This window comes from Pelmatolapia mariae, linkage group LG20 (assembly GCF_036321145.2).
Source record: "Pelmatolapia mariae isolate MD_Pm_ZW linkage group LG20, Pm_UMD_F_2, whole genome shotgun sequence".
Taxonomy (NCBI): Eukaryota; Metazoa; Chordata; class Actinopteri; order Cichliformes; family Cichlidae; genus Pelmatolapia; species Pelmatolapia mariae.
In genome coordinates this window covers 30,194,454-30,213,141 of record NC_086244.1, presented here as the reverse complement: position 1 = coordinate 30,213,141, position 18,688 = coordinate 30,194,454, and the positions used below count along the sequence as shown (strand labels likewise).

At 41.3% G+C, this 18,688-nt stretch overlaps 1 protein-coding gene across 2 annotated transcripts in view; it reads right to left on the bottom strand.

Moving 5' to 3' along the window:
* The window catches only part of LOC134618003 (kazrin-like), a 174,374-nt gene that overhangs the window by 109,951 nt on the left and 45,735 nt on the right, over positions 1 to 18,688 (bottom strand). For both annotated transcript variants that reach the window (XM_063463149.2, XM_063463148.1), the window contains exon 3: positions 5,022 to 5,211. In XM_063463149.2, the coding sequence (XP_063319219.1) occupies positions 5,022 to 5,211 (190 nt within the window). The remainder of the gene's footprint in view (positions 1 to 5,021; positions 5,212 to 18,688) is intronic.

Below are 18,688 nucleotides of genomic sequence, written 5' to 3'. Positions count from 1 at the left end.
TTTTGTGAAATGTCTTACAAAATAAAATGAAGCACACTAACTTTGTGTTATTCTGAGGTTACATGAGTTTACAGTTGTGCACTGTGTGTCCAACACAGTGCACAACATCTAGGGTAGTGTTACTCGGATAGAGCAAGGATAGCAGAGATCAATTTAAATTTAAGGTGATGGTGCTGAGTGGATTAATTCACTGAATTCTACATTTGACACTACCCTAATAACATCGAATGGTTGGAAATCAGCCTGCATAACATCTGTTGAATTTATTTGGCTAAATCCACAAAGAGCAGCGAAAATGGGAGAAGCACCACAGGTCCACTGATCACAGTCTGTACTCAAAGAAAAAGCCACACATTATTATTTCACTCACTTATTTCTAAGTGATTTCCCCACGCTGCACAGCTACGCCCGATCTGACAAACCCCACTTTAATCCCCATGTATTACCATGCTATTGCTTTCCTATAGCTTATTTCGTTTCTTTGTTTTTCAGTCACCGAGCGGGCACCCTACACCAAATGCTCATTTGAGTGACAGCAGCTTCACACCAATAGCTCTTCATCAAATCAATAAAAGTGAGTGTGAAAGGGTACGAAGGTAATGGCATGTTGCAAAATGTCAACTATTCCCAGACACTGCCTGCGAAGACAAAAGACAGCAGGAAATCAAATTCATGGAAAAACCTGTAATCTATGTGAGGACATTCTACACTTGAATGACTCTGCAGAGATTTTGACAGCATCTCAACTTAACAACAAAATAAGAGAACGGTGGAAAGGGTCTCTGCACTGGGGCTTGAGACAGGAATGGCAGTGACCAAACATCCAATGCAACCTTCAGCTTTGCTTCCAATTCTTAATTTTTGATATGTCCTTCAATTTTACTAAAAAGTTAAAAAGAAAATCACTAGAATCATTACACCCAGTTCTGGGGGTACTGATTTAAAATAAGTACACTAAGCACTTCGGACGTATGTTAAAGTAAGTAGTTGTGAAACAGAAGACATATTCTGCCTGTTCTGTATATATATATATATATATATATATGTATACATATATATGCAAACCAGGAAACATGAGGGCATCACTTGTGTTAGCTTAAGAACAAGTACTCGCTGTACACCAGACGAATACAAATGTCCAAGCTGCTCTTCTTGATGGTAATGAAGCATTTACTGTGGAAGTAGTGTCTCTCCAATACTGACAACTGATTGGTAACGCTGCACGCAGAATGACGGGAGCCCCACTGAGCAGAAAGAGATCTGCACTCACGTGTGAAAATTGCAATCACAGACCAAAGTAATTTTGCTGAAATGCCACGTTACCTTAGTAAGCCTGAAAGATGATACCAGGGAAGTGTTAGGAACAGATGGGGTATACATTTTTGTTCACAGCAAGTAAAACATAGAACTCTCTGTTACTCTCAGTGAGGTTCGGAAGATGCCAATTGGTCCTTCCACATTGCTGGTACAGGAAAGCTCAACCGCACACAATGTTGTACTGATGAATGCAGGCGGCGTCGCAAGAACACATCAGCTTGAGAGTGCGGATATCCCCCAGCTTGCTTTAAGGTGTAATTATTGTAAGGTTAAACATAAGTTAAACCAATACCTGTGCAGTTGCTGTTCTGAAGCACCGACACCTATTTCATTCCAATTCGAGTACTAGCTAATAGCTTTAACAGAATGAGTAGTCTTGTTACATCAAGGTCGCTCTTCTCTTCCATCTCCAAAGGAGTAACCGCTTTTTAAGCAAATAGCTTCTCGATATTCTTAATCCTGTTTAATGTCAGTGGCCAAGGAGGCTTTTTCATGAACAGAATTAAAGAACACGAGCGGTCTCAGTAGCTTTTTAACATGCAGAGTTTGTCTGTGCATTCATGATGTACAGAGACAGCAAATCCTCCATGCTAAATGATATAATAGGCTCTACTCATTCCTGATATCCTGGATAACCCTTCCTGAATGATAAACATTTTTTGGTGTTTTCAATTATCGAGTGGATAAAATCTGTGATTAACTGAAATGATTGTGACATAATGTAAAAGGTTTTTGATGAGTTTCAGACAGAAAAGCATGACTTCTGTGTGTTGGCAAAAAAGCTCACGAATATTTGGCTCTCTCTTTCAACTACCCCGACTGTATGAGTCATTAAGTACAATATGACTGACCTTTGAATGATTCATAACTAAACATCGTCAGTGCTCACAAGTGATAGTTGGAATATAATTAGTGACGGAAAATATCCAATGTTTGATCCACAATGCGCTTTTATTAGTGTCAGCAACTGTCAGTAAACTCTGGGGATCTTGGTGATATCCCACCATGTATGAAAGACTCTGCTAGTGAAAGTAAATAAGAATAAGAACCAGTTTAATGTGCCGGCACTTTGAGTAATTACTTTACCTGTGCTAATTGTGCCACATATAATCAAAGTAACCCCAACGGATCCAGTGTGCGGTTATATGTGTAGCACAGAGACTAGAGTAAGAAGATGGAATGATTTTTTCCACATGTATGCATCTTAATAAAAGTGTATGTTGAAAATAAAAAGTCTCTTGACCACTATGAAAAAAAGTAAAATAAAAGACATCTCAGAAATACGTCTATCCAAAGGTCAACGTACAGAAATAGGGCAATATGAGCACAATATGAATGGGCTTTTCACTCACCCAAACTTTCCATAGTGATATTTTCTCCCATATACAAAGAGAAAATGACAATGATGCCAACTCATGCCACACACAGGCAGAAGCTTTGGGGTCAGTTTCATGGATGCTTAACATCCTTCAGAGTTAAATGCGGTGCTGTCGGGGACCACGAGGAGGATAAGTGTGAGCTCAGAGGACACATAACATGTTAGGTAAGATCATTTGAGGAAGACAGTGAGGTTAAATCTTGTGGTCTTTTTCTGTGTTTTCTAAACAGTTGTGAGCTTGTAATTCTCTGAGGAAAACTACAAGAAGATGATCAAGTACATCCAATTCCTCATAACTTTGCACTTGCCGGGAAGAATGAAACATGCAAATGTAAGCCCCCCAGGCAGCAGGAATGCAATTAAGGTAAGCTAGCCTCCTAGCAAGGTTAGTGCTGCTGGATCTGAAGTGCCAGATAGCACCCCCAACACAGCTTCCCTCAGGACTCCCACTCTGCCGGCTGTGCAATGAACCGGCGACCCTTACCACACACCTCCCTTCCCAACACAGCCACTGGTGATAAATTACCTAATCCTCCTATCCCTAGCCGTTTCTATTATACACCCTGAGCCTGTAAAGAACAGCTACAAGGAGAAAAAGGGGGTTGCGAGAACAGACAGCAAGAGGTGGGTGTGAAAAAAAAGAATAGACTTATTGACAGCAACACAATGACAGTGGGAAGATGCACAGGGCAAACAAAAGCAGGAACTGGCAACCATAATCTTCAGTATCAAAAGGACATGTGTGCATGTCATTTTTGATGTTGAAAATCGGGGGCACTCAGAACCACTTAGCACTGCATTTGCAGATAATTGTGTCTGACAAAATACATCTTCTGAGAGATCCACAGATAGGGCTCAGCTTCTCGTGGTGTATCATTTTAGAAGCATCGGGAATATCGTAAGAATGAGCAAACCAATAGTGTTTATCTGCAGTCTTTAGGACGTTTAAAGAATTTTCACACAGATGAATGTTCATGAACGTGATTCATGCACATCACTCAGTCATCATTTCAGCCGAGCTGAGAAGCAGCAACCATAGGACAATGACATCAGTGCTCAAACCCTCCCAGAGGAGTGCTTGTTGTCTCTCACGCTGGTACACACACTGCTATGGAAACCAGCAGGAATGTGAGCATGCATCAGGGTTAAAGGGATAATGCAAGGCACATACACACTGACAAAGAAACAGCAAGGCTACAGTGTCAGTCCACTGAAAACAAAGCTGACACATGACCAAACAGTTCCTGACCAGCTGTATACGACAGCCTGTGTTCAAATTTTCCCCTATTAAAAAGCACCACAGAGGTCAACTGAGGACCAAATGACTCACTGTCTTTGCTAAAGGAAAGTTCACCAACAGTGTTTTAATCTAAGAGTGCAGTACAGCAGGTCTATTACTGAGCTTGATTTCACAAGTGTCTGCGAGAGATGTGGTTTCATAGTAGAGTGCTGCCAAAGCCCGGATGGAACGCATCCTATCAGACCGCTCACTGTACCAGCTGACTGCTACGGAAAGAGCAAGAGTGTGAGAATGTGCGTGTGCCAGAAGTTAAAGGGACACGGCAGCCCATGGGCACACATTTAGCCACGCGTGCTTATGCAGTCAGCCATGCTTATGCATGTGCACAGAAACAAAAACTCCCATCTGTTTCCTATCTATATGTCAAACTGAGTAGATAAAACTTCGAAAAGGGCAAATAAAGCAGCTGCAACACACACACACACACACACACAAAAAAAAAAAAAAAAACAGAAGGCAGCTTTCTCTACACACTGGGCAGCCATTCAAACAGCTCTCAGTAACAGTAACCCACGGCAACCCTAAAACCAGCCCCCTTTCCCTTCCTCCTCAAGAGACGCAGATCCATTGCCCGGTTAGGGGAGAACCGACTGAACTAGCACACAGAGTGCCTGAGAGTAAAAAGAGGCTGTAACTTTACCCACTCTGTCCTTACTGAAGTGCAGCACTACCCCCCGCCCCCCTCTCCTCTTAAAGGTTAAGGGGGTTAATTATTCAACATGAGAGGGGATTTTAAGGGAGAACTGAAAGTGGACACAAGTCAACATAAACCCCTCTTTTGTTCAATTCATCCGCTCTCTCGCTGACTCTGAAATGCACTTATTCCCATGAACAGAGGTATGAGCGGAAGCTTTTTTCACTCTTGGATGTCCTCCATGATAAGCCACACACTCAAGACACACACTGCAAGACTACACTCGCACACAGCTGAATGAGAGCGCACTCATCCTTCTCCACATGTTCACAGCTTCTCGGCAAAAAGAACAAGAAGACACCGTCACTTCACTCTCAGCGTGGCTCTCTTACCATTATGGTTGTGCTGCAGGGTCTCAAGCACGCTGGCAGAGGAGTCCGTCGCTCCCAGCTCGGCCAGTCTGCGGCTGGTGGCGCTCAGCTCTGACCGCAGGTTGGTCACCTCCTGGCTGGCTGACTGAATGGCCCCATCGATGCGCTGGGCAAGCTGCTTGTTGTCATCCATCATTTTCAGGATTTTTGCCTGAGGAAGAGAGGGGAATCCAGACAAGGTGTCATGCTGACAAGTTGACCATTTCCTGGGAAGGAAGGTGTCCCCAAACAAATTCCTCCTTTTTTTTCCCTGTTCTGATTGCTCCTTTTCCCTTTTTGTTTTATGAGAAAGCCAAGTTAAATCCTCAGAGCAGTTAGTCCTTTCCCTTAAAGAGAGGCATCCGGCTCAGGGGAAATGTGTGTTTGCTGGAAGGAGTGTACGTTTCAGAGGCTGTGTGTGCGTGGTGAGAGTGTGTCAGTGTGCAAGCATGCCTGTGTGTGTGTCTCTGAGAGTTCGGTAACAGCATGAGTGTGTCTGTGTGTGCATTAGAGCGCCAGCACTGCCCCTGTGAAATGTGCTCCCCGCAGCTGACTGTTGAAAGGACACAGAGCATTGAGAGATGACAAGCGCCTTTTTAAATGGACTGTACCATTCGCAGAGAAAGGCGAGGGGGTGGGGGAGCACGCTAGGACACATAAGCACATGGAAAATCAGAGTTTCTCAACACAGCTGTTTTCAGGAGATATTGTGTGAGGTTCTGGGAATGCGTTCATTGCTGAACAAACTCACAACAAATTTCTGTAATCCGGTGAAAAAGGACTAAATTGAAACACTGCAGCTTTTTCTCTTTCTAACTTTCTGCATGCAAATCCTGCACAGGACTTGTGGACAAAGGGAAGGAAATCATTAGTTTGACAAAGGAGCAGTTGTGTGGAGAAAACAATAATAGTTGTGCAAACAGGGCTTTTTTTTTCACATTATCACAGCGAGGTATTCGTCCGGCAGACAAAGGCGTTTTTTGAAGCCCTGCTGTAATGTTTCAGGCTGAAGTTAAAGAGGAACATATTCATCCCTTCAAATGTGCTCTAACATTGTTTAATTGAAACATAATACATTTTGAGATCCATTGAGTCGACTCGGATATTATTATGATAGGAGTGTTCAGAGTAACTCAGTTAAGATTTGACATATTATTCTGTATAGCATTAAGCGGGGGGGTTATGAATGCAATCATAGGCTCCTTCCTGCCTATCCTTTAGGCTAAGAATGAGCTTTAGCCCAAGGCTGACTGCCACATGTGGAAATGTCCTACATGCTGTGTGACTAACTATGTAATACATAATTTTTTCTATCTGTATCCAAAATCTATGCTCTGCCTTCATAATTGTAATTCTTCTTGCTTCCTTCTTTCCTTTGCAGTGCCACAGATGGGTATCTGCAGTGTGGCTGTGAAAACTGCTGCTTATATATTAGAAGTATTGCAAGACAACAACATTACTTTCAAAATGTCAAGTATACCCCAGAAACTGAACAGGAGACAGACTGATTGCGGAAGCTTTCTATATAGAAAAGCCTCACGATGAATCCGGTGCAGCCTATTTGTAAGTGAGCAGAGCTGACAGGGAATAAACATGTTTCTCAATAGTCATCGGATACAGGGCTTAAAGGATTACACTGCCTTTCTTTTTATTGTCACTGCACATGTAAGCATAGTTTGGACCCATTTCACATCATGCATTAGCTTGGTATTCTTGTACATGAATATGCAGTATTAAGTGAGCAGCTTATCTGAACCAGTATCAATAAACTAACAGTGAACACATGAAATCATCACTCTAAAGTCAACTGAGTCAACTGTTTTGTGACTGCATCTTTCACAACTGTGACTTCAGTATAGTGATCAATATCATATTTTGATTCCCAACCATAAATGTGGGAATATCTGACTTTCTACACAATCTTTTTACACATTAATGATAACTTCATCAGGGCTGCACCACACGCACGTCTTTCCAAAGATATCAGCCATCGCCAGTTTTTTGACTCTTCCTAATGCTGACATTAGGAAGAGTCCAACTGTTTTGACAGCAAGCACTTATAATTAACCTCTCTGTATAGTCGTCTTTTCCCTTTAGGACTGAGAAAACCTGCCTCAGTTGCCAACCTAGCACCCCAACTCCATCCTGCTATTTTTCAGATATAATCTGACATTAGTCTGCCAAAGCATGCCCACTCACTCAGCAGTACAGCTGTGTTGTTATTGTTTCCCAAGGTTGTATGAACTAAGACCCCAACCTATCCTGCATGTGGTAAACACAGATCAGCCACGGCACTGCACAAGCCTGGGTAGCGTGCAACTGCTGTGTACCGTAGCCTCAGGCGCTCTGCGAGTGTGTGGGCCAAATATTGAGTTGCACACGATTTGCTCAAGAAAAACCCCCCCAAAAACTTAACTGACCGCTTAGACTATGCAGGCGAGGAGATGGAGAAGAAAACACACATGCACACACACATCGTCCACCCGTTCATCCATCTGCAAGACACGAGTCACCCCTCCCTCTTAGTAAGTGAACATCATGCTGTTATTTATAGACGACCCTGCCGCCGCATATGATACATTAGTCACAGGGGAGGGCAGGCATAGACTCATACACACGCTCATTCTAACACACATACACAGGGCAGCTAATAATCCCAAAGTCATCTGATGTTCATTAATGAAATTCAGCTCTTGTCAGGAGTGCTAAAAGTCAACTGGGCCCTTTTGGGTAATCAAGATGTCGCGCTATCAAAGTCTTTGCATCTTTCTGTACAGTCCACCGTTATACTAGAGTATGTCTATAAAATATGCTTATACTGTATGCACATTAGGAATGGTCATGATTTTCAATTTTTCAAATAAACATTAAATTGTATATAGTTTTAAAATTTTTACTACAATTTGTATGTGTTACATTATGTATTTCTTACTACCAGCGCCCGGTAGTAGGTGCTGTGCTGTTACCACCAGAAGATGGCAGTAATCCAACTATAGGCTATGTAAAAAAAACGTGTTGCTAGACTAGTAAAACGTGGCTGACGCAGTGAGATTCCACGCTAATGTACTAAGAAGAGAGACCCCTTAGGTTTAAGGGCTTTACAAATGCAATGTAATGTAAATGTCATGTTTTATCTGGCAAAGTTTTTACAATGTCTTATTCATGGAGCCATATAAACATGAAAATACAAGTTACATGTGACTTTGGATTCTGCCATGCATTAATAAAGCGGTATTTCCATTTTCCCTCAAAAAATAGCCTACAGCAATTAGAGGTCTTGCAAAGAATTGGAAAGTAGTTTTCTAACTGAACTGTGGGAAGAGTGTGGATGAGCTGATTACAGTGTTTTTTTGTTGTTGTTGTTTTTAAATAATTTTACCAAAGTTCTTATAGAAGCCAGTCTTGCCTCCGCCTTGCCAGTTATTTCAGGCTGTCAAAAATAAGCTCCTCTATAAACAGGTGGGATAATTTTTATTTTCATGGGCTTTGGGACATAAAAACACTAAGTATAAAATCACCAGTTGCTTCAAAATAAGGTTGAATGGTTTTTGGGGTTCATTATGCTTCCCTGCAGGCTATGTACAAAGTTTTGTGACAATGCAGTCATGTTTATTAGAGCCAGAATGATACAGGATTTTTAACACCGATGCTAATATTTGGTCATTTAAAATGCGATATTTCGTTGTCTGTTGGGTTTATCGCTATGTTTTTTTTCTTTCAGATGCATGAAAAATACTCAGATTACCCTAACATTGTTATTTGCACTTATTTACACTTTGCCTGACTCTGCTTGGATCAGCTGATTGTTGTTTGTGGCTTTTTGCTAACAGGGAAAGTTGCAGAGTCCTCTCTGGTGGACAAACTGTGCAACGTCAACACTTGAAACATGGCTGGAAGGTGTTTCTCCTGTCTTTTCTTTTATCGGCAGTTAAAAATGCTATCAATAATCTGGCAAATAGCTAACATCAGCCAATAAATCATGTGTGTTTTCCATTCTCCCAGATTACCAGAAAAATTTGCATTAGCCAGGAAAAGCAGTGTGTCGACTTACACATGTGAGCACTTTGACAACAAGTAGATACTGAACACATGTTAACACACAGTTGAAACTGTCATGTATCTTGACATGCATCACTGCAAACAACAGTATCGGTTTTCCTGTTTAGCTATTGATTAGCTCCTTGGTGGTGCAGGCAGAACCACCACCATTTTTGGTATCTGGGAATTCTTCCATTGATTTCTAGTCAGGATTTGTTGAGCGTGACATCTCTTGTCATTACCTGAATAAATCTACCATTTTCCTGCTTGTTATGTTTGTTTTCTTTGTTTATTTTTTGCGTAACCAATTAAAACATGTCCTCATGTTCCAAACATGAACATATGAATTTGTGTGTCACATACACGGGCCATCGTTTCAGTTTCTTTCTTTGTGTCTTGAATGTGTCTGCTGGTCACTGCAGTGAATAGGGACCAAGTGTATCAGTAATTAGTGGGTGTGCTTTGAGTTAGGATTACCGTATGAATGGTGACAGTAGGGAGTGGGATCAGTGCTATATAACCACTCATCACTGTGCTGCAGCACCCTGCAGACATTTTACAGGCAAGTCACTGGAATCAAAAGTCATAAAAAAAAGTTTCAGCACAGAAATCTGTATGCAGTAGTTTTTTAAGCCTGCATGATTACATTTTTTTACTTACATGGGCAAGATTTTGTTGTTGGGCAATAACAGCCAAAACTTACAAGCTTTCTCTAGCACGGTATTTGTTGCCTGGCAACAACAGGAACCAAATTCAGCTGTGCTAACAAAATAAACTAAAGAAAATTCCTACATCTGTTACAACTTTTGACAGTGTTTGCTTATGAATTGTTTTAAGTGAGTTTCCTTTCCTCTGTTCTCAACTTAAAAGCATTATGTTAGGAACAAAAAACACTGAACAAGTCTAAGTACATCTCAAAGAAAAAGACAGCTATTTTGCTAGAAATTAAATTTTACACTATTCTTTTGTTTGCCCTCGCTCTAGCACAGCAAATGCATTAATTCTGCTTTCTAAATCAACTCCTAAATAGGCGTAAATGATAGGATGTAAGAGACTGTTTATACATTTGGTATAAATCATTTTTCCTTTGACTTGGTGAAGCTTACAGTGGTATGTGCAAATGAAAATTTTCTATATGCCTGTCTGTTTTATAGACCTGTCAATCAGACAACATTCAAAGAGGGTTTTTTTTCCTGTATTGCCTCATATAATTGCTAAAAGATTCAGCCAGGCATTCAGAGACTGAGAGGCGTTATTTTATTATTTTTATAACACTAAGACAAGTGCTGCTAATCACTGGGTGTGCCCAAAGGGAAGTTTTTACAAAAGACACACAGACTACTAATCTATATGCAAGTGTTCACTCACAGCCTTTGTTGGTCTGATAGCAAAGGGATATGTGAATAGACATTTCTTGTAATCCAAGCATGACACCATTCCAAATCTTGTTACCTCCAGAAAGGAGGGTGTTCTATATTTTATAGTACTTTGTGCTTTCAGGAGTTTGCCTCTAAGTCAGGGACCATTGCTTTACAGATAATCTAAAAACAACGTATAGATACCTGCACCACAATCTGTGCTTACTGTCTATGCCCCTGCAATGCAGAACTTATGGGCTGCACCAAAATCACCTGCCTATTGATAGCATCTGGAAAGGCCAGCCAATGAGGTGGAAAAGGTGCTGTAATGCAGGGCCAGGCTGATGTGAATTCCTGCATTTGTGGGGTTTTTTTCAGGCAAAAGGAAATGGTTTAATGTCCCCAAAGGAGTAAGGAAATTGAGTTTTTGTAGCTGAACGCTATCTTCATGCCTTATCAAGATCATCTTATCGCGGGGGGAGGGGGGACTGGACTTAGCAGAGAAAGTGTTACCTCTCCTGAGTCAGATCACATGGGACACACAAAGTAACAAACACCCACTGTGGTGGAAAAATGGAGGAAAAGACGACGCACAGAGAGACATACACTGACAGAGCTGTTACCCAGTGAGACCTCAATATGATTCAAGAGTGTGTAATTTATAACTAATTTAGTGCAGAAAATCTTACATCTTGCTACAGACAAAACAGACTACACAAAGGAAGGAAAACAAACATCTAAAATTCCAAAACCAACTTAATGTTTGGGGTTTTTTTATTCAGCACCACTTTGTAGCATGCCACTATAGAGACATTTTATATGCTCTGCTGGGTTGCGATTTCATGGAATGCGCATTTGACTAAGTGTTTTAGCGTAGGTTTAGTTGGGGCAGCATACAGAACTGAGCTCAGCCAGCAAATCTCAGTGTCAGCCTACAGTGCATCAGCTGATGGCTCAGCTGATTCCCTTCATATTTGCAAATCTAATGTGGGGCGTGTTTTTCAAGCTGCTTCAGATTCTTTGCGCACCCACCTCCGCCCTTCATGCTTTTCATGCTAATTCCCAATTTACTTGATGTCGTGTCCACCGTGATTGATGCCTGCTCTGTTCTGTGAAGCCGGTCTCGCTGCCGCTGCTGTAGCAGGGCAGGAGGTCCCAAAACAGAGCCACGTTGCAAATATAATTTACTGCAGATGGAATAACAATCTTATTGTGACTAAACCTTCTACTCTGCTACAGTTTACTGATTGTTTATAGCTCTCCACAATGGAGCCACTCAATTTTGTGACCTAAGGAGAGCAGACCACCTCCCTAAGCATCGGTGTTTCATCTGAACAGAATTAACAACTTGAATATAAAATGCTTAATATATATATATATATATACCACTTCATCTGTTATGGAAGATAAGACAAACTCTGACAGTGATCGGGTCTTAATGATTTGATTACTGCATGATGCCTTGCTGCTTTGTGCCAACTTTTCTTTAAAAGCACATTGACCCAGTTATGAGCCATCTTTCAATACAAAATAGAAATCGCACAATCTCAGGCGTGCATAAAGCATCATTACTTCGAAAACAGGCAAAGTTACTGCGTGATATAGGAGGAGGTGTAAGCTCATTACACAGGAGTGGGTGTAATCGAGACAAAGAACAGACGCGAGCATTCTGAAAACACAGAATTATGTTCACTGTGCTGTTTATTCTCAACCCCGAGTGTCCTTTACTATTCAAACTATGTGAAAATGGATATGACAGAGCAGCTGGAGGATAGGAACAGACGACTCTCAGTGCAACAGTAGCTTTCTAACCCCAAGAGGTTAGCCGGACAGTTGTATAACTGAAAGGTCATAGGTTTGATTCCCACAGGTATTAGTCTGAGCAGGTGAGCCGGTCAGTGTGGGCACTTTCATGACATTATGAATAAGTGTAACAACATCTCAAAGAAAACGGCAGTTATTTTGCTGCAAATCATTTTGACTGTGTTAACTGTTGTATGCTTTTGCACAGAAAATGCATTAACTTAGCATTCTAGCATATAACAGGATATTTAGGATTTCGTATCTTCACAACTGCTTTAAACTTTGATTAAAGCTTATCAACATCAGTGAATCTTTTGCTTTTTTAAACACACAAAGGTAATGACGACCCATTAACCAGCAGTCCATAGCTTGATCTGGATCACTGTTTCACTTTTTGGACTTTCTTTATCAACCTGTGTTTCTTTCAAAAGAGACAAGGGTAAGAGTCGGGCTGACATAGTGGAGCATTTGTTACCTTAAGAGCCATATATGAATTTCATACAAAGGAAAAAAACTAGGTGAATACTGGACATCTCTAATTGAATCCTAATATTCATCTGTGTCTGAAAGACGTCTGGTTTGCTAACCTATTTTCCCTCGAGTCGTTTTTACAGTGTAGGAGATGAAAAAGAGGCATGACACAAAAGTAAATGCAGTAGAAATTAAGCAAGGGCCCTCTTCCACCAGTCAGGAGAGGTTTCAAAAGATAATTATATACAGTTTGCATTGAAGAAAAATTAGCGAATAAATTATAAAGGGAAAAAAATTAAATAGACCACAGCTAACCAAATGATACAGAACAAGACCATTAGGAAGGTAAAGGAAAAGTCACTAATTGGCTCTTAATTCAATCAACATTAATCACAAGCTCGCTTATACATCACATATTACAAGACAGGTATAAATGAGAATGAATAACTTCACTTTTGAAAAGGATAAATCGTTTTGAAGACGGCAGCTTCAGCGTAATTAATTCGTGTAAGTGCATTAAACTAGGATTATAACTTGAGGGGCGCTCAGGTGCATGCTGGCCAAAGCCAGTGCTCTTTAGCATTTTGAAGAAAGTGATCCCATTCCCAGGCTCCACCTCTCCAGCTGCTTCATGGAATTCACCTAGGGAGTTTTTAGGTAATCGTAATACCTAGTTTTCGTAATAAAGGAAAATGTCACACATATTAGAAAAGTGAATAGAGAGACTTCTACCACAAATAGGCCATACAGAGTTGGATATAGAGGCAGAGAAGAAGAGTTCATGACTGTACGAATTTGTATTAATTTGGCATTATCAGCATCGTTTCCAGTATTTATAGTGTTCCAAAAAGCTTCAAATGTTTAAAGAGTAAAACAGTTTTCTGCAGTTGGTAATTTGGCCGAGGGAAAAATAAAAAGTTACTCTGAGCTTCAGAAATTTGTTGCAGGGATGGGAGAACTGCCAGCAAAGTCGCTCCAGTCACAATCCATCATGAAGTCACCTCCATCAAGACTTTATGGTAGAGCAGGTAGGAAGAGACCAGTCAATTTGACAGGCACACCTGGCATCACCCTTGGACTCCTCCAAATGGCATTTAAAAGACTTATGAGGATAAAAAAATAATTCTATAGTGTGAGGAACTATGTCTCGCTCACTATGTTTGGCAAATACAAAGCACTTCTCATCATCTGGCTATAACAGCGTCCTAAAAGTGACGCATGATGCTACTCTGGTCATCTCAGAAGCAGGTTGAGAACAGAGAAGTCTTAACAGAAAATCAGGTCCAGAGCGCAGGGACCTGTAGCTCGGCTCATGACTTACCTTTCATCACAATAACACAACGGCAATTTTATCTGTATTAAATCAACGTTTGCAAAAAACATACTGTTTCATTTCACCGCATATGATTACTCAGCCAAATTCACAACTAAGAAAAATCTATATTTCTTTAATGTTAGAATTAAAATAAAGAGTCCGCAGCCAGAATCATCTCCGTGAGGCAGGCGACTCGTGTCAAACAAAGCTCCCAGTGCTGTGTGGATATCGATGCCTCCGCTGTCCTTGCCACCATCAGCACTGCGTGTACTGCCAGCTAAGGAATAAAATACACAAATACAGTCGGGTAAACACAGTTTGTTGACACATACAGATAAGTTTCCCATTCTGTCTGACAAGAGGTTTGAGGTGAGGAAGAGTGTTACTGGAATAATTCGCATCTTCATCCCAACTCTCCCAGTTTCTCTAATCTCTTGTTCTATTCACACTAAGCTCCTGTTCATATTTTCCTGCCTCCACATGGTCACTGACAGTGTGAGGCACATCCAGATAGCAAAGGAAAAGAGATATTTTTTCTTTCTGGGAAAGCCATAAGTAAGCCGGCTCTGTGGTTAAAGCTCTGGGGCTAATCTCCGACACAAACAGGTCTATGGGCTTTGATGAGAATTAAGATACACGTTCCTTTGAGGTGAGACAAGAGAACAAAGATGCCATGCTGGGTTTTTGGCAAAGGATATATATACACATACATATCCCCTTTTTATTTTACTACTATCTACTGAAGGCTGTGTTTGTGTTAGGAATGGCTGAAGGAGATTTTTTGCCTAAGCTATCAAATTAAACCAAATATATGTTATGAAGCATGTTATTATTATTATTATTTGATATTTTTAAAAGCATTTTAAAAGTCTTTTTGAGCCTCATCTCCGTTGCCTTTTATTCAATCATGAAAGTGGAAAAATCTGGTCTTTTAATCTTAATGAAACACCTTCCAAAGGTGAACCTGGCAATGGTGCACTATTGAGTGAAATATTGAATAATAAGCCTGCTACTGGCAGGGACTCACTTTTGATCATGTTCAATGGGGTAGGTAGGCGAGGGCTTAACTGGCTTTTAATAACATACTAACTACTCATTTTTGTGCTATCTAAGAAATGTTTTGGAGCCTAATTTTCAGATTCCTTTCTTTCGTTTGTGTGATGTGATGACTACTTTGTGTTGTTCAAAGGACTGGAAACATTTACTGTAGCCAAACAGAGTCAAATTCTAGCTTAATTCTAGGTTTTGTCACATCACAGACAGAAAAAAAAATCAGGAGAAAAAACATACATTCAAAATGCATTTCATGACAGCCAGTAAAATCACTCCTGATCAGTGTCAGTGGCTGCTGACTTGAGCTCACAGATGGTCAATTTTTCTTGCTGAAAGGGAGCGCGTGGCGTCACCTGTGATGCTGTTAATGTTCTGTGAACTAAAATGCCAGGATGAGCGTTCAGTAGTTAATTGTAACTGTTTATGTGTCAGCATGTAGGTCCGCCTCAGTGTGCGCGACGGAGAATAATTGCGTGTTTCAGGCTGAGGGGCAGCTCTTGTTTCTTCTGTTTAGTATGCAGCAGCTGTCGTCCCTGTGACGAGGACTGAGAGAAGCACTGTTCAGGTGCTCTGTGGTGTGGGGAGGGGGGCCGCGGTTGATGACGGCTGGCTTGATGCATCCTTTCAAAACCATTTCCCCTCAAAGGCACAGCACATGGACGTCAAGCTTTTCTACGCTTCAACAAGAATGATGGCAAATAAATAAATAACACAAATATTCAAAGAGATTTTATACTAGCAAAACACTTAATTGGCGTTCGGAGTTTTATAGATATATAGCACTTCTCAAAATGAAACAAGAAAGTAATACTTTTAACTTCTGAGGAATTTAATCTGATTTATATGCTGTTAGTGTTTGTTTTGATTTGTCTACTTAATCTAGCAGATTTGTAATTACCAAATAAAACACCAATAGAAAATCATTTTCGTTTTTTGAGGCGTCAGAGGCCTCTACATTTGTTTTGTCCTTGGAAATTTGGCACGACAGATTAACTTCGCTGTAATTTGATCGGCGTATTATCTGTATGGGAGAGGAATATAAATAGTTCATCATTTAACTTCCTCCAGCAGAGTCTGGGCTTAAAGCAGAAGGTGGGCCAAAGATATTAGATACTGCTTTGCAACATCTGCGATTTCAGCACCCCATATATTACCATTAGTCCATTAATCTGTGTACTTACATGAAACAGCATAACCTACTTAGCACAGAGGACAAACGACTACTCGTTCCCCTAAGTTTTTATAGTCTGGTCATTTGCTATAACTGCACATAGGACAGCTAACACAGGTGGATGGGAATGGGAATGACTCAGCGAGGGTTAGAGCTAGCTCCAATAACATGTAAAACACATGTAAATAAGTAAATTGTATTTTATGGCACATAAAATACAATTTATTGTATTTTCACTTCAATTTGAAGCCATGATCAGTCTTCATCGTGGCTATTTTCATTAAAATAGATTGTTTAACTTGGAAGGAACAGTACAAAATTCAGTGAAACAGAATTGGCCGAGTGCTAGTGTCTAGTATAAACAACCTGAAAAATACAGCACCAAGCAATCATCACTTTTTCACTGACTTCATTCAAACTCTGAGGCTTTTCTAAACACAACAAAGCGTCCTGAGTTTCTCATGTTTGTGTCTGTGCAATCCCACTTCCACACTGCTCCACAGAGAAAGCAGACTGGTCAAAGGCTGTATTTCTGAACTGCGGTATCCAGTGTATGATGAGCCAGCGATCCACAAAATAGTAAGGACAAGGGCCACGTGCCTTCAAATTATTCGAGTTATACTAAACACTGCTGATGACCCAGCTCCATTTTATGCTGCAGTGACAGTCTACTGTGCTCTGAGCACTTTTAAATCAAAGGTGACCTACAGCTCGTAACACACAAAGCTGCCGCTTCTGCTCAGCTGATCATGCTTCTGTGTAGGCAGCACTGTAAGCTGCTGCGTGCACATTGTTTATGGGTTAAGATGCCTCACTCTCTCACACTGCTGCTTAGTTGCATTAGCCTGTTTGTTGTCACACTTCTAACATCTCATGTAAGCTGATCACGTCATGGTAGTTCAAGTCACATTTATACAGCTATAAATGTAAGACTGTAAGATTTATTACAGTAAATCAGCATCTACAACTGCAATATGCTGCTAAAATTTAGGGCATATTAAAAAACATAGTTTATATTATATGTTATATTTTCCCCAAAAAGTTGGAGGTGGTAACTGGAGAGAAGGAGATGGATGGATGGATGGATGGATGGATGGATGGATGGATGGGTGGGTGGGTGGATGGATGGGTGGGTGGGTGGGTAGGAGGATGGATGAATGGATGGATGGATGGATGGATGGATGGGTGGGTGGGTGGATGGATGGGTGGGTGGGTAGGAGGATGGATGAATGGATGGATGGATGGATGGATGGATGGATGGATGGATGGATGGGTGGGTGGGTGGATGGATGGGTGGGTGGGTAGGTGGATGGATGAATGGATGGATGGATGGATGGATGGATGGGTGGGTGGGTGGATGGATGGGTGGGTGGGTAGGTGGATGGATGAATGGATGGATGGATGGATGGATGAATGGATGGATGGATGGATGGATGGGTGGGTGGGTAGGTGGATGGATGAATGGATGGATGGATGGATGGGTGGGTGGGTGGATGGATGGGTGGGTGGGTAGGTGGATGGATGAATGGATGGATGGATGGATGGATGGATGAATGGATGGATGGGTGGGTGGGTGGATGGATGGGTGGGTGGGTAGGTGGATGGATGAATGGATGGATGGATGGATGGATGAATGGATGGATGGATGGATGGATGGATGGATGGATGGGTGGGTGGGTGGATGGATGGATGGATGGATGGATGAATGGATGGATGGATGGATGGATGGATGGATGGATGGATGGGTGGGTGGGTAGGTGGATGGATGAATGGATGGATGGATGGATGGATGGATGGGTGGGTGGGTGGATGGATGGGTGGGTGGGTAGGTGGATGGATGAATGGATGGATGGATGGATGGATGAATGGATGGATGGGTGGGTGGGTGGATGGATGGGTGGGTGGGTAGGTGGATGGATGAATGGATGGATGGATGGATGGATGAATGGATGGATGGATGGATGGATGGATGGATGGGTGGGTGGGTGGATGGATGGATGGGTGGGTGGGTGGGTAGGTGGATGGATGGATGAATGGATGTCAACTCTGACATCTCTTCTCCCATATTTTAGAACCAGACTCAGTAACATTTCTTCAAAATGGATTATTGCTCCACCATGCAAACACACGCCATAAGCTAAATTTTATTCAGAAATAACAAGATGATGACGGTTAACTGTTTATTTCACCTACAAAATTCCTACATGCTCAGCTCAGTGCTCAGTGAGTTAATCAAGTGGCGCATTCCAAACTTGATTTTGTAGATGAATGCGATTCATATCATTGCCTAATGATGTTTATTCATTTGCAGAATTAAATAGGCTCTCGTTGTCATTAGGACTACAGAGAAAAACAGGATCATCATCGTAGTGTTACACATTATTGTCGCTTCAAAATCGGCAGATCTTTGCAAACTTGTTGCCAGCAATATTAAACTAGT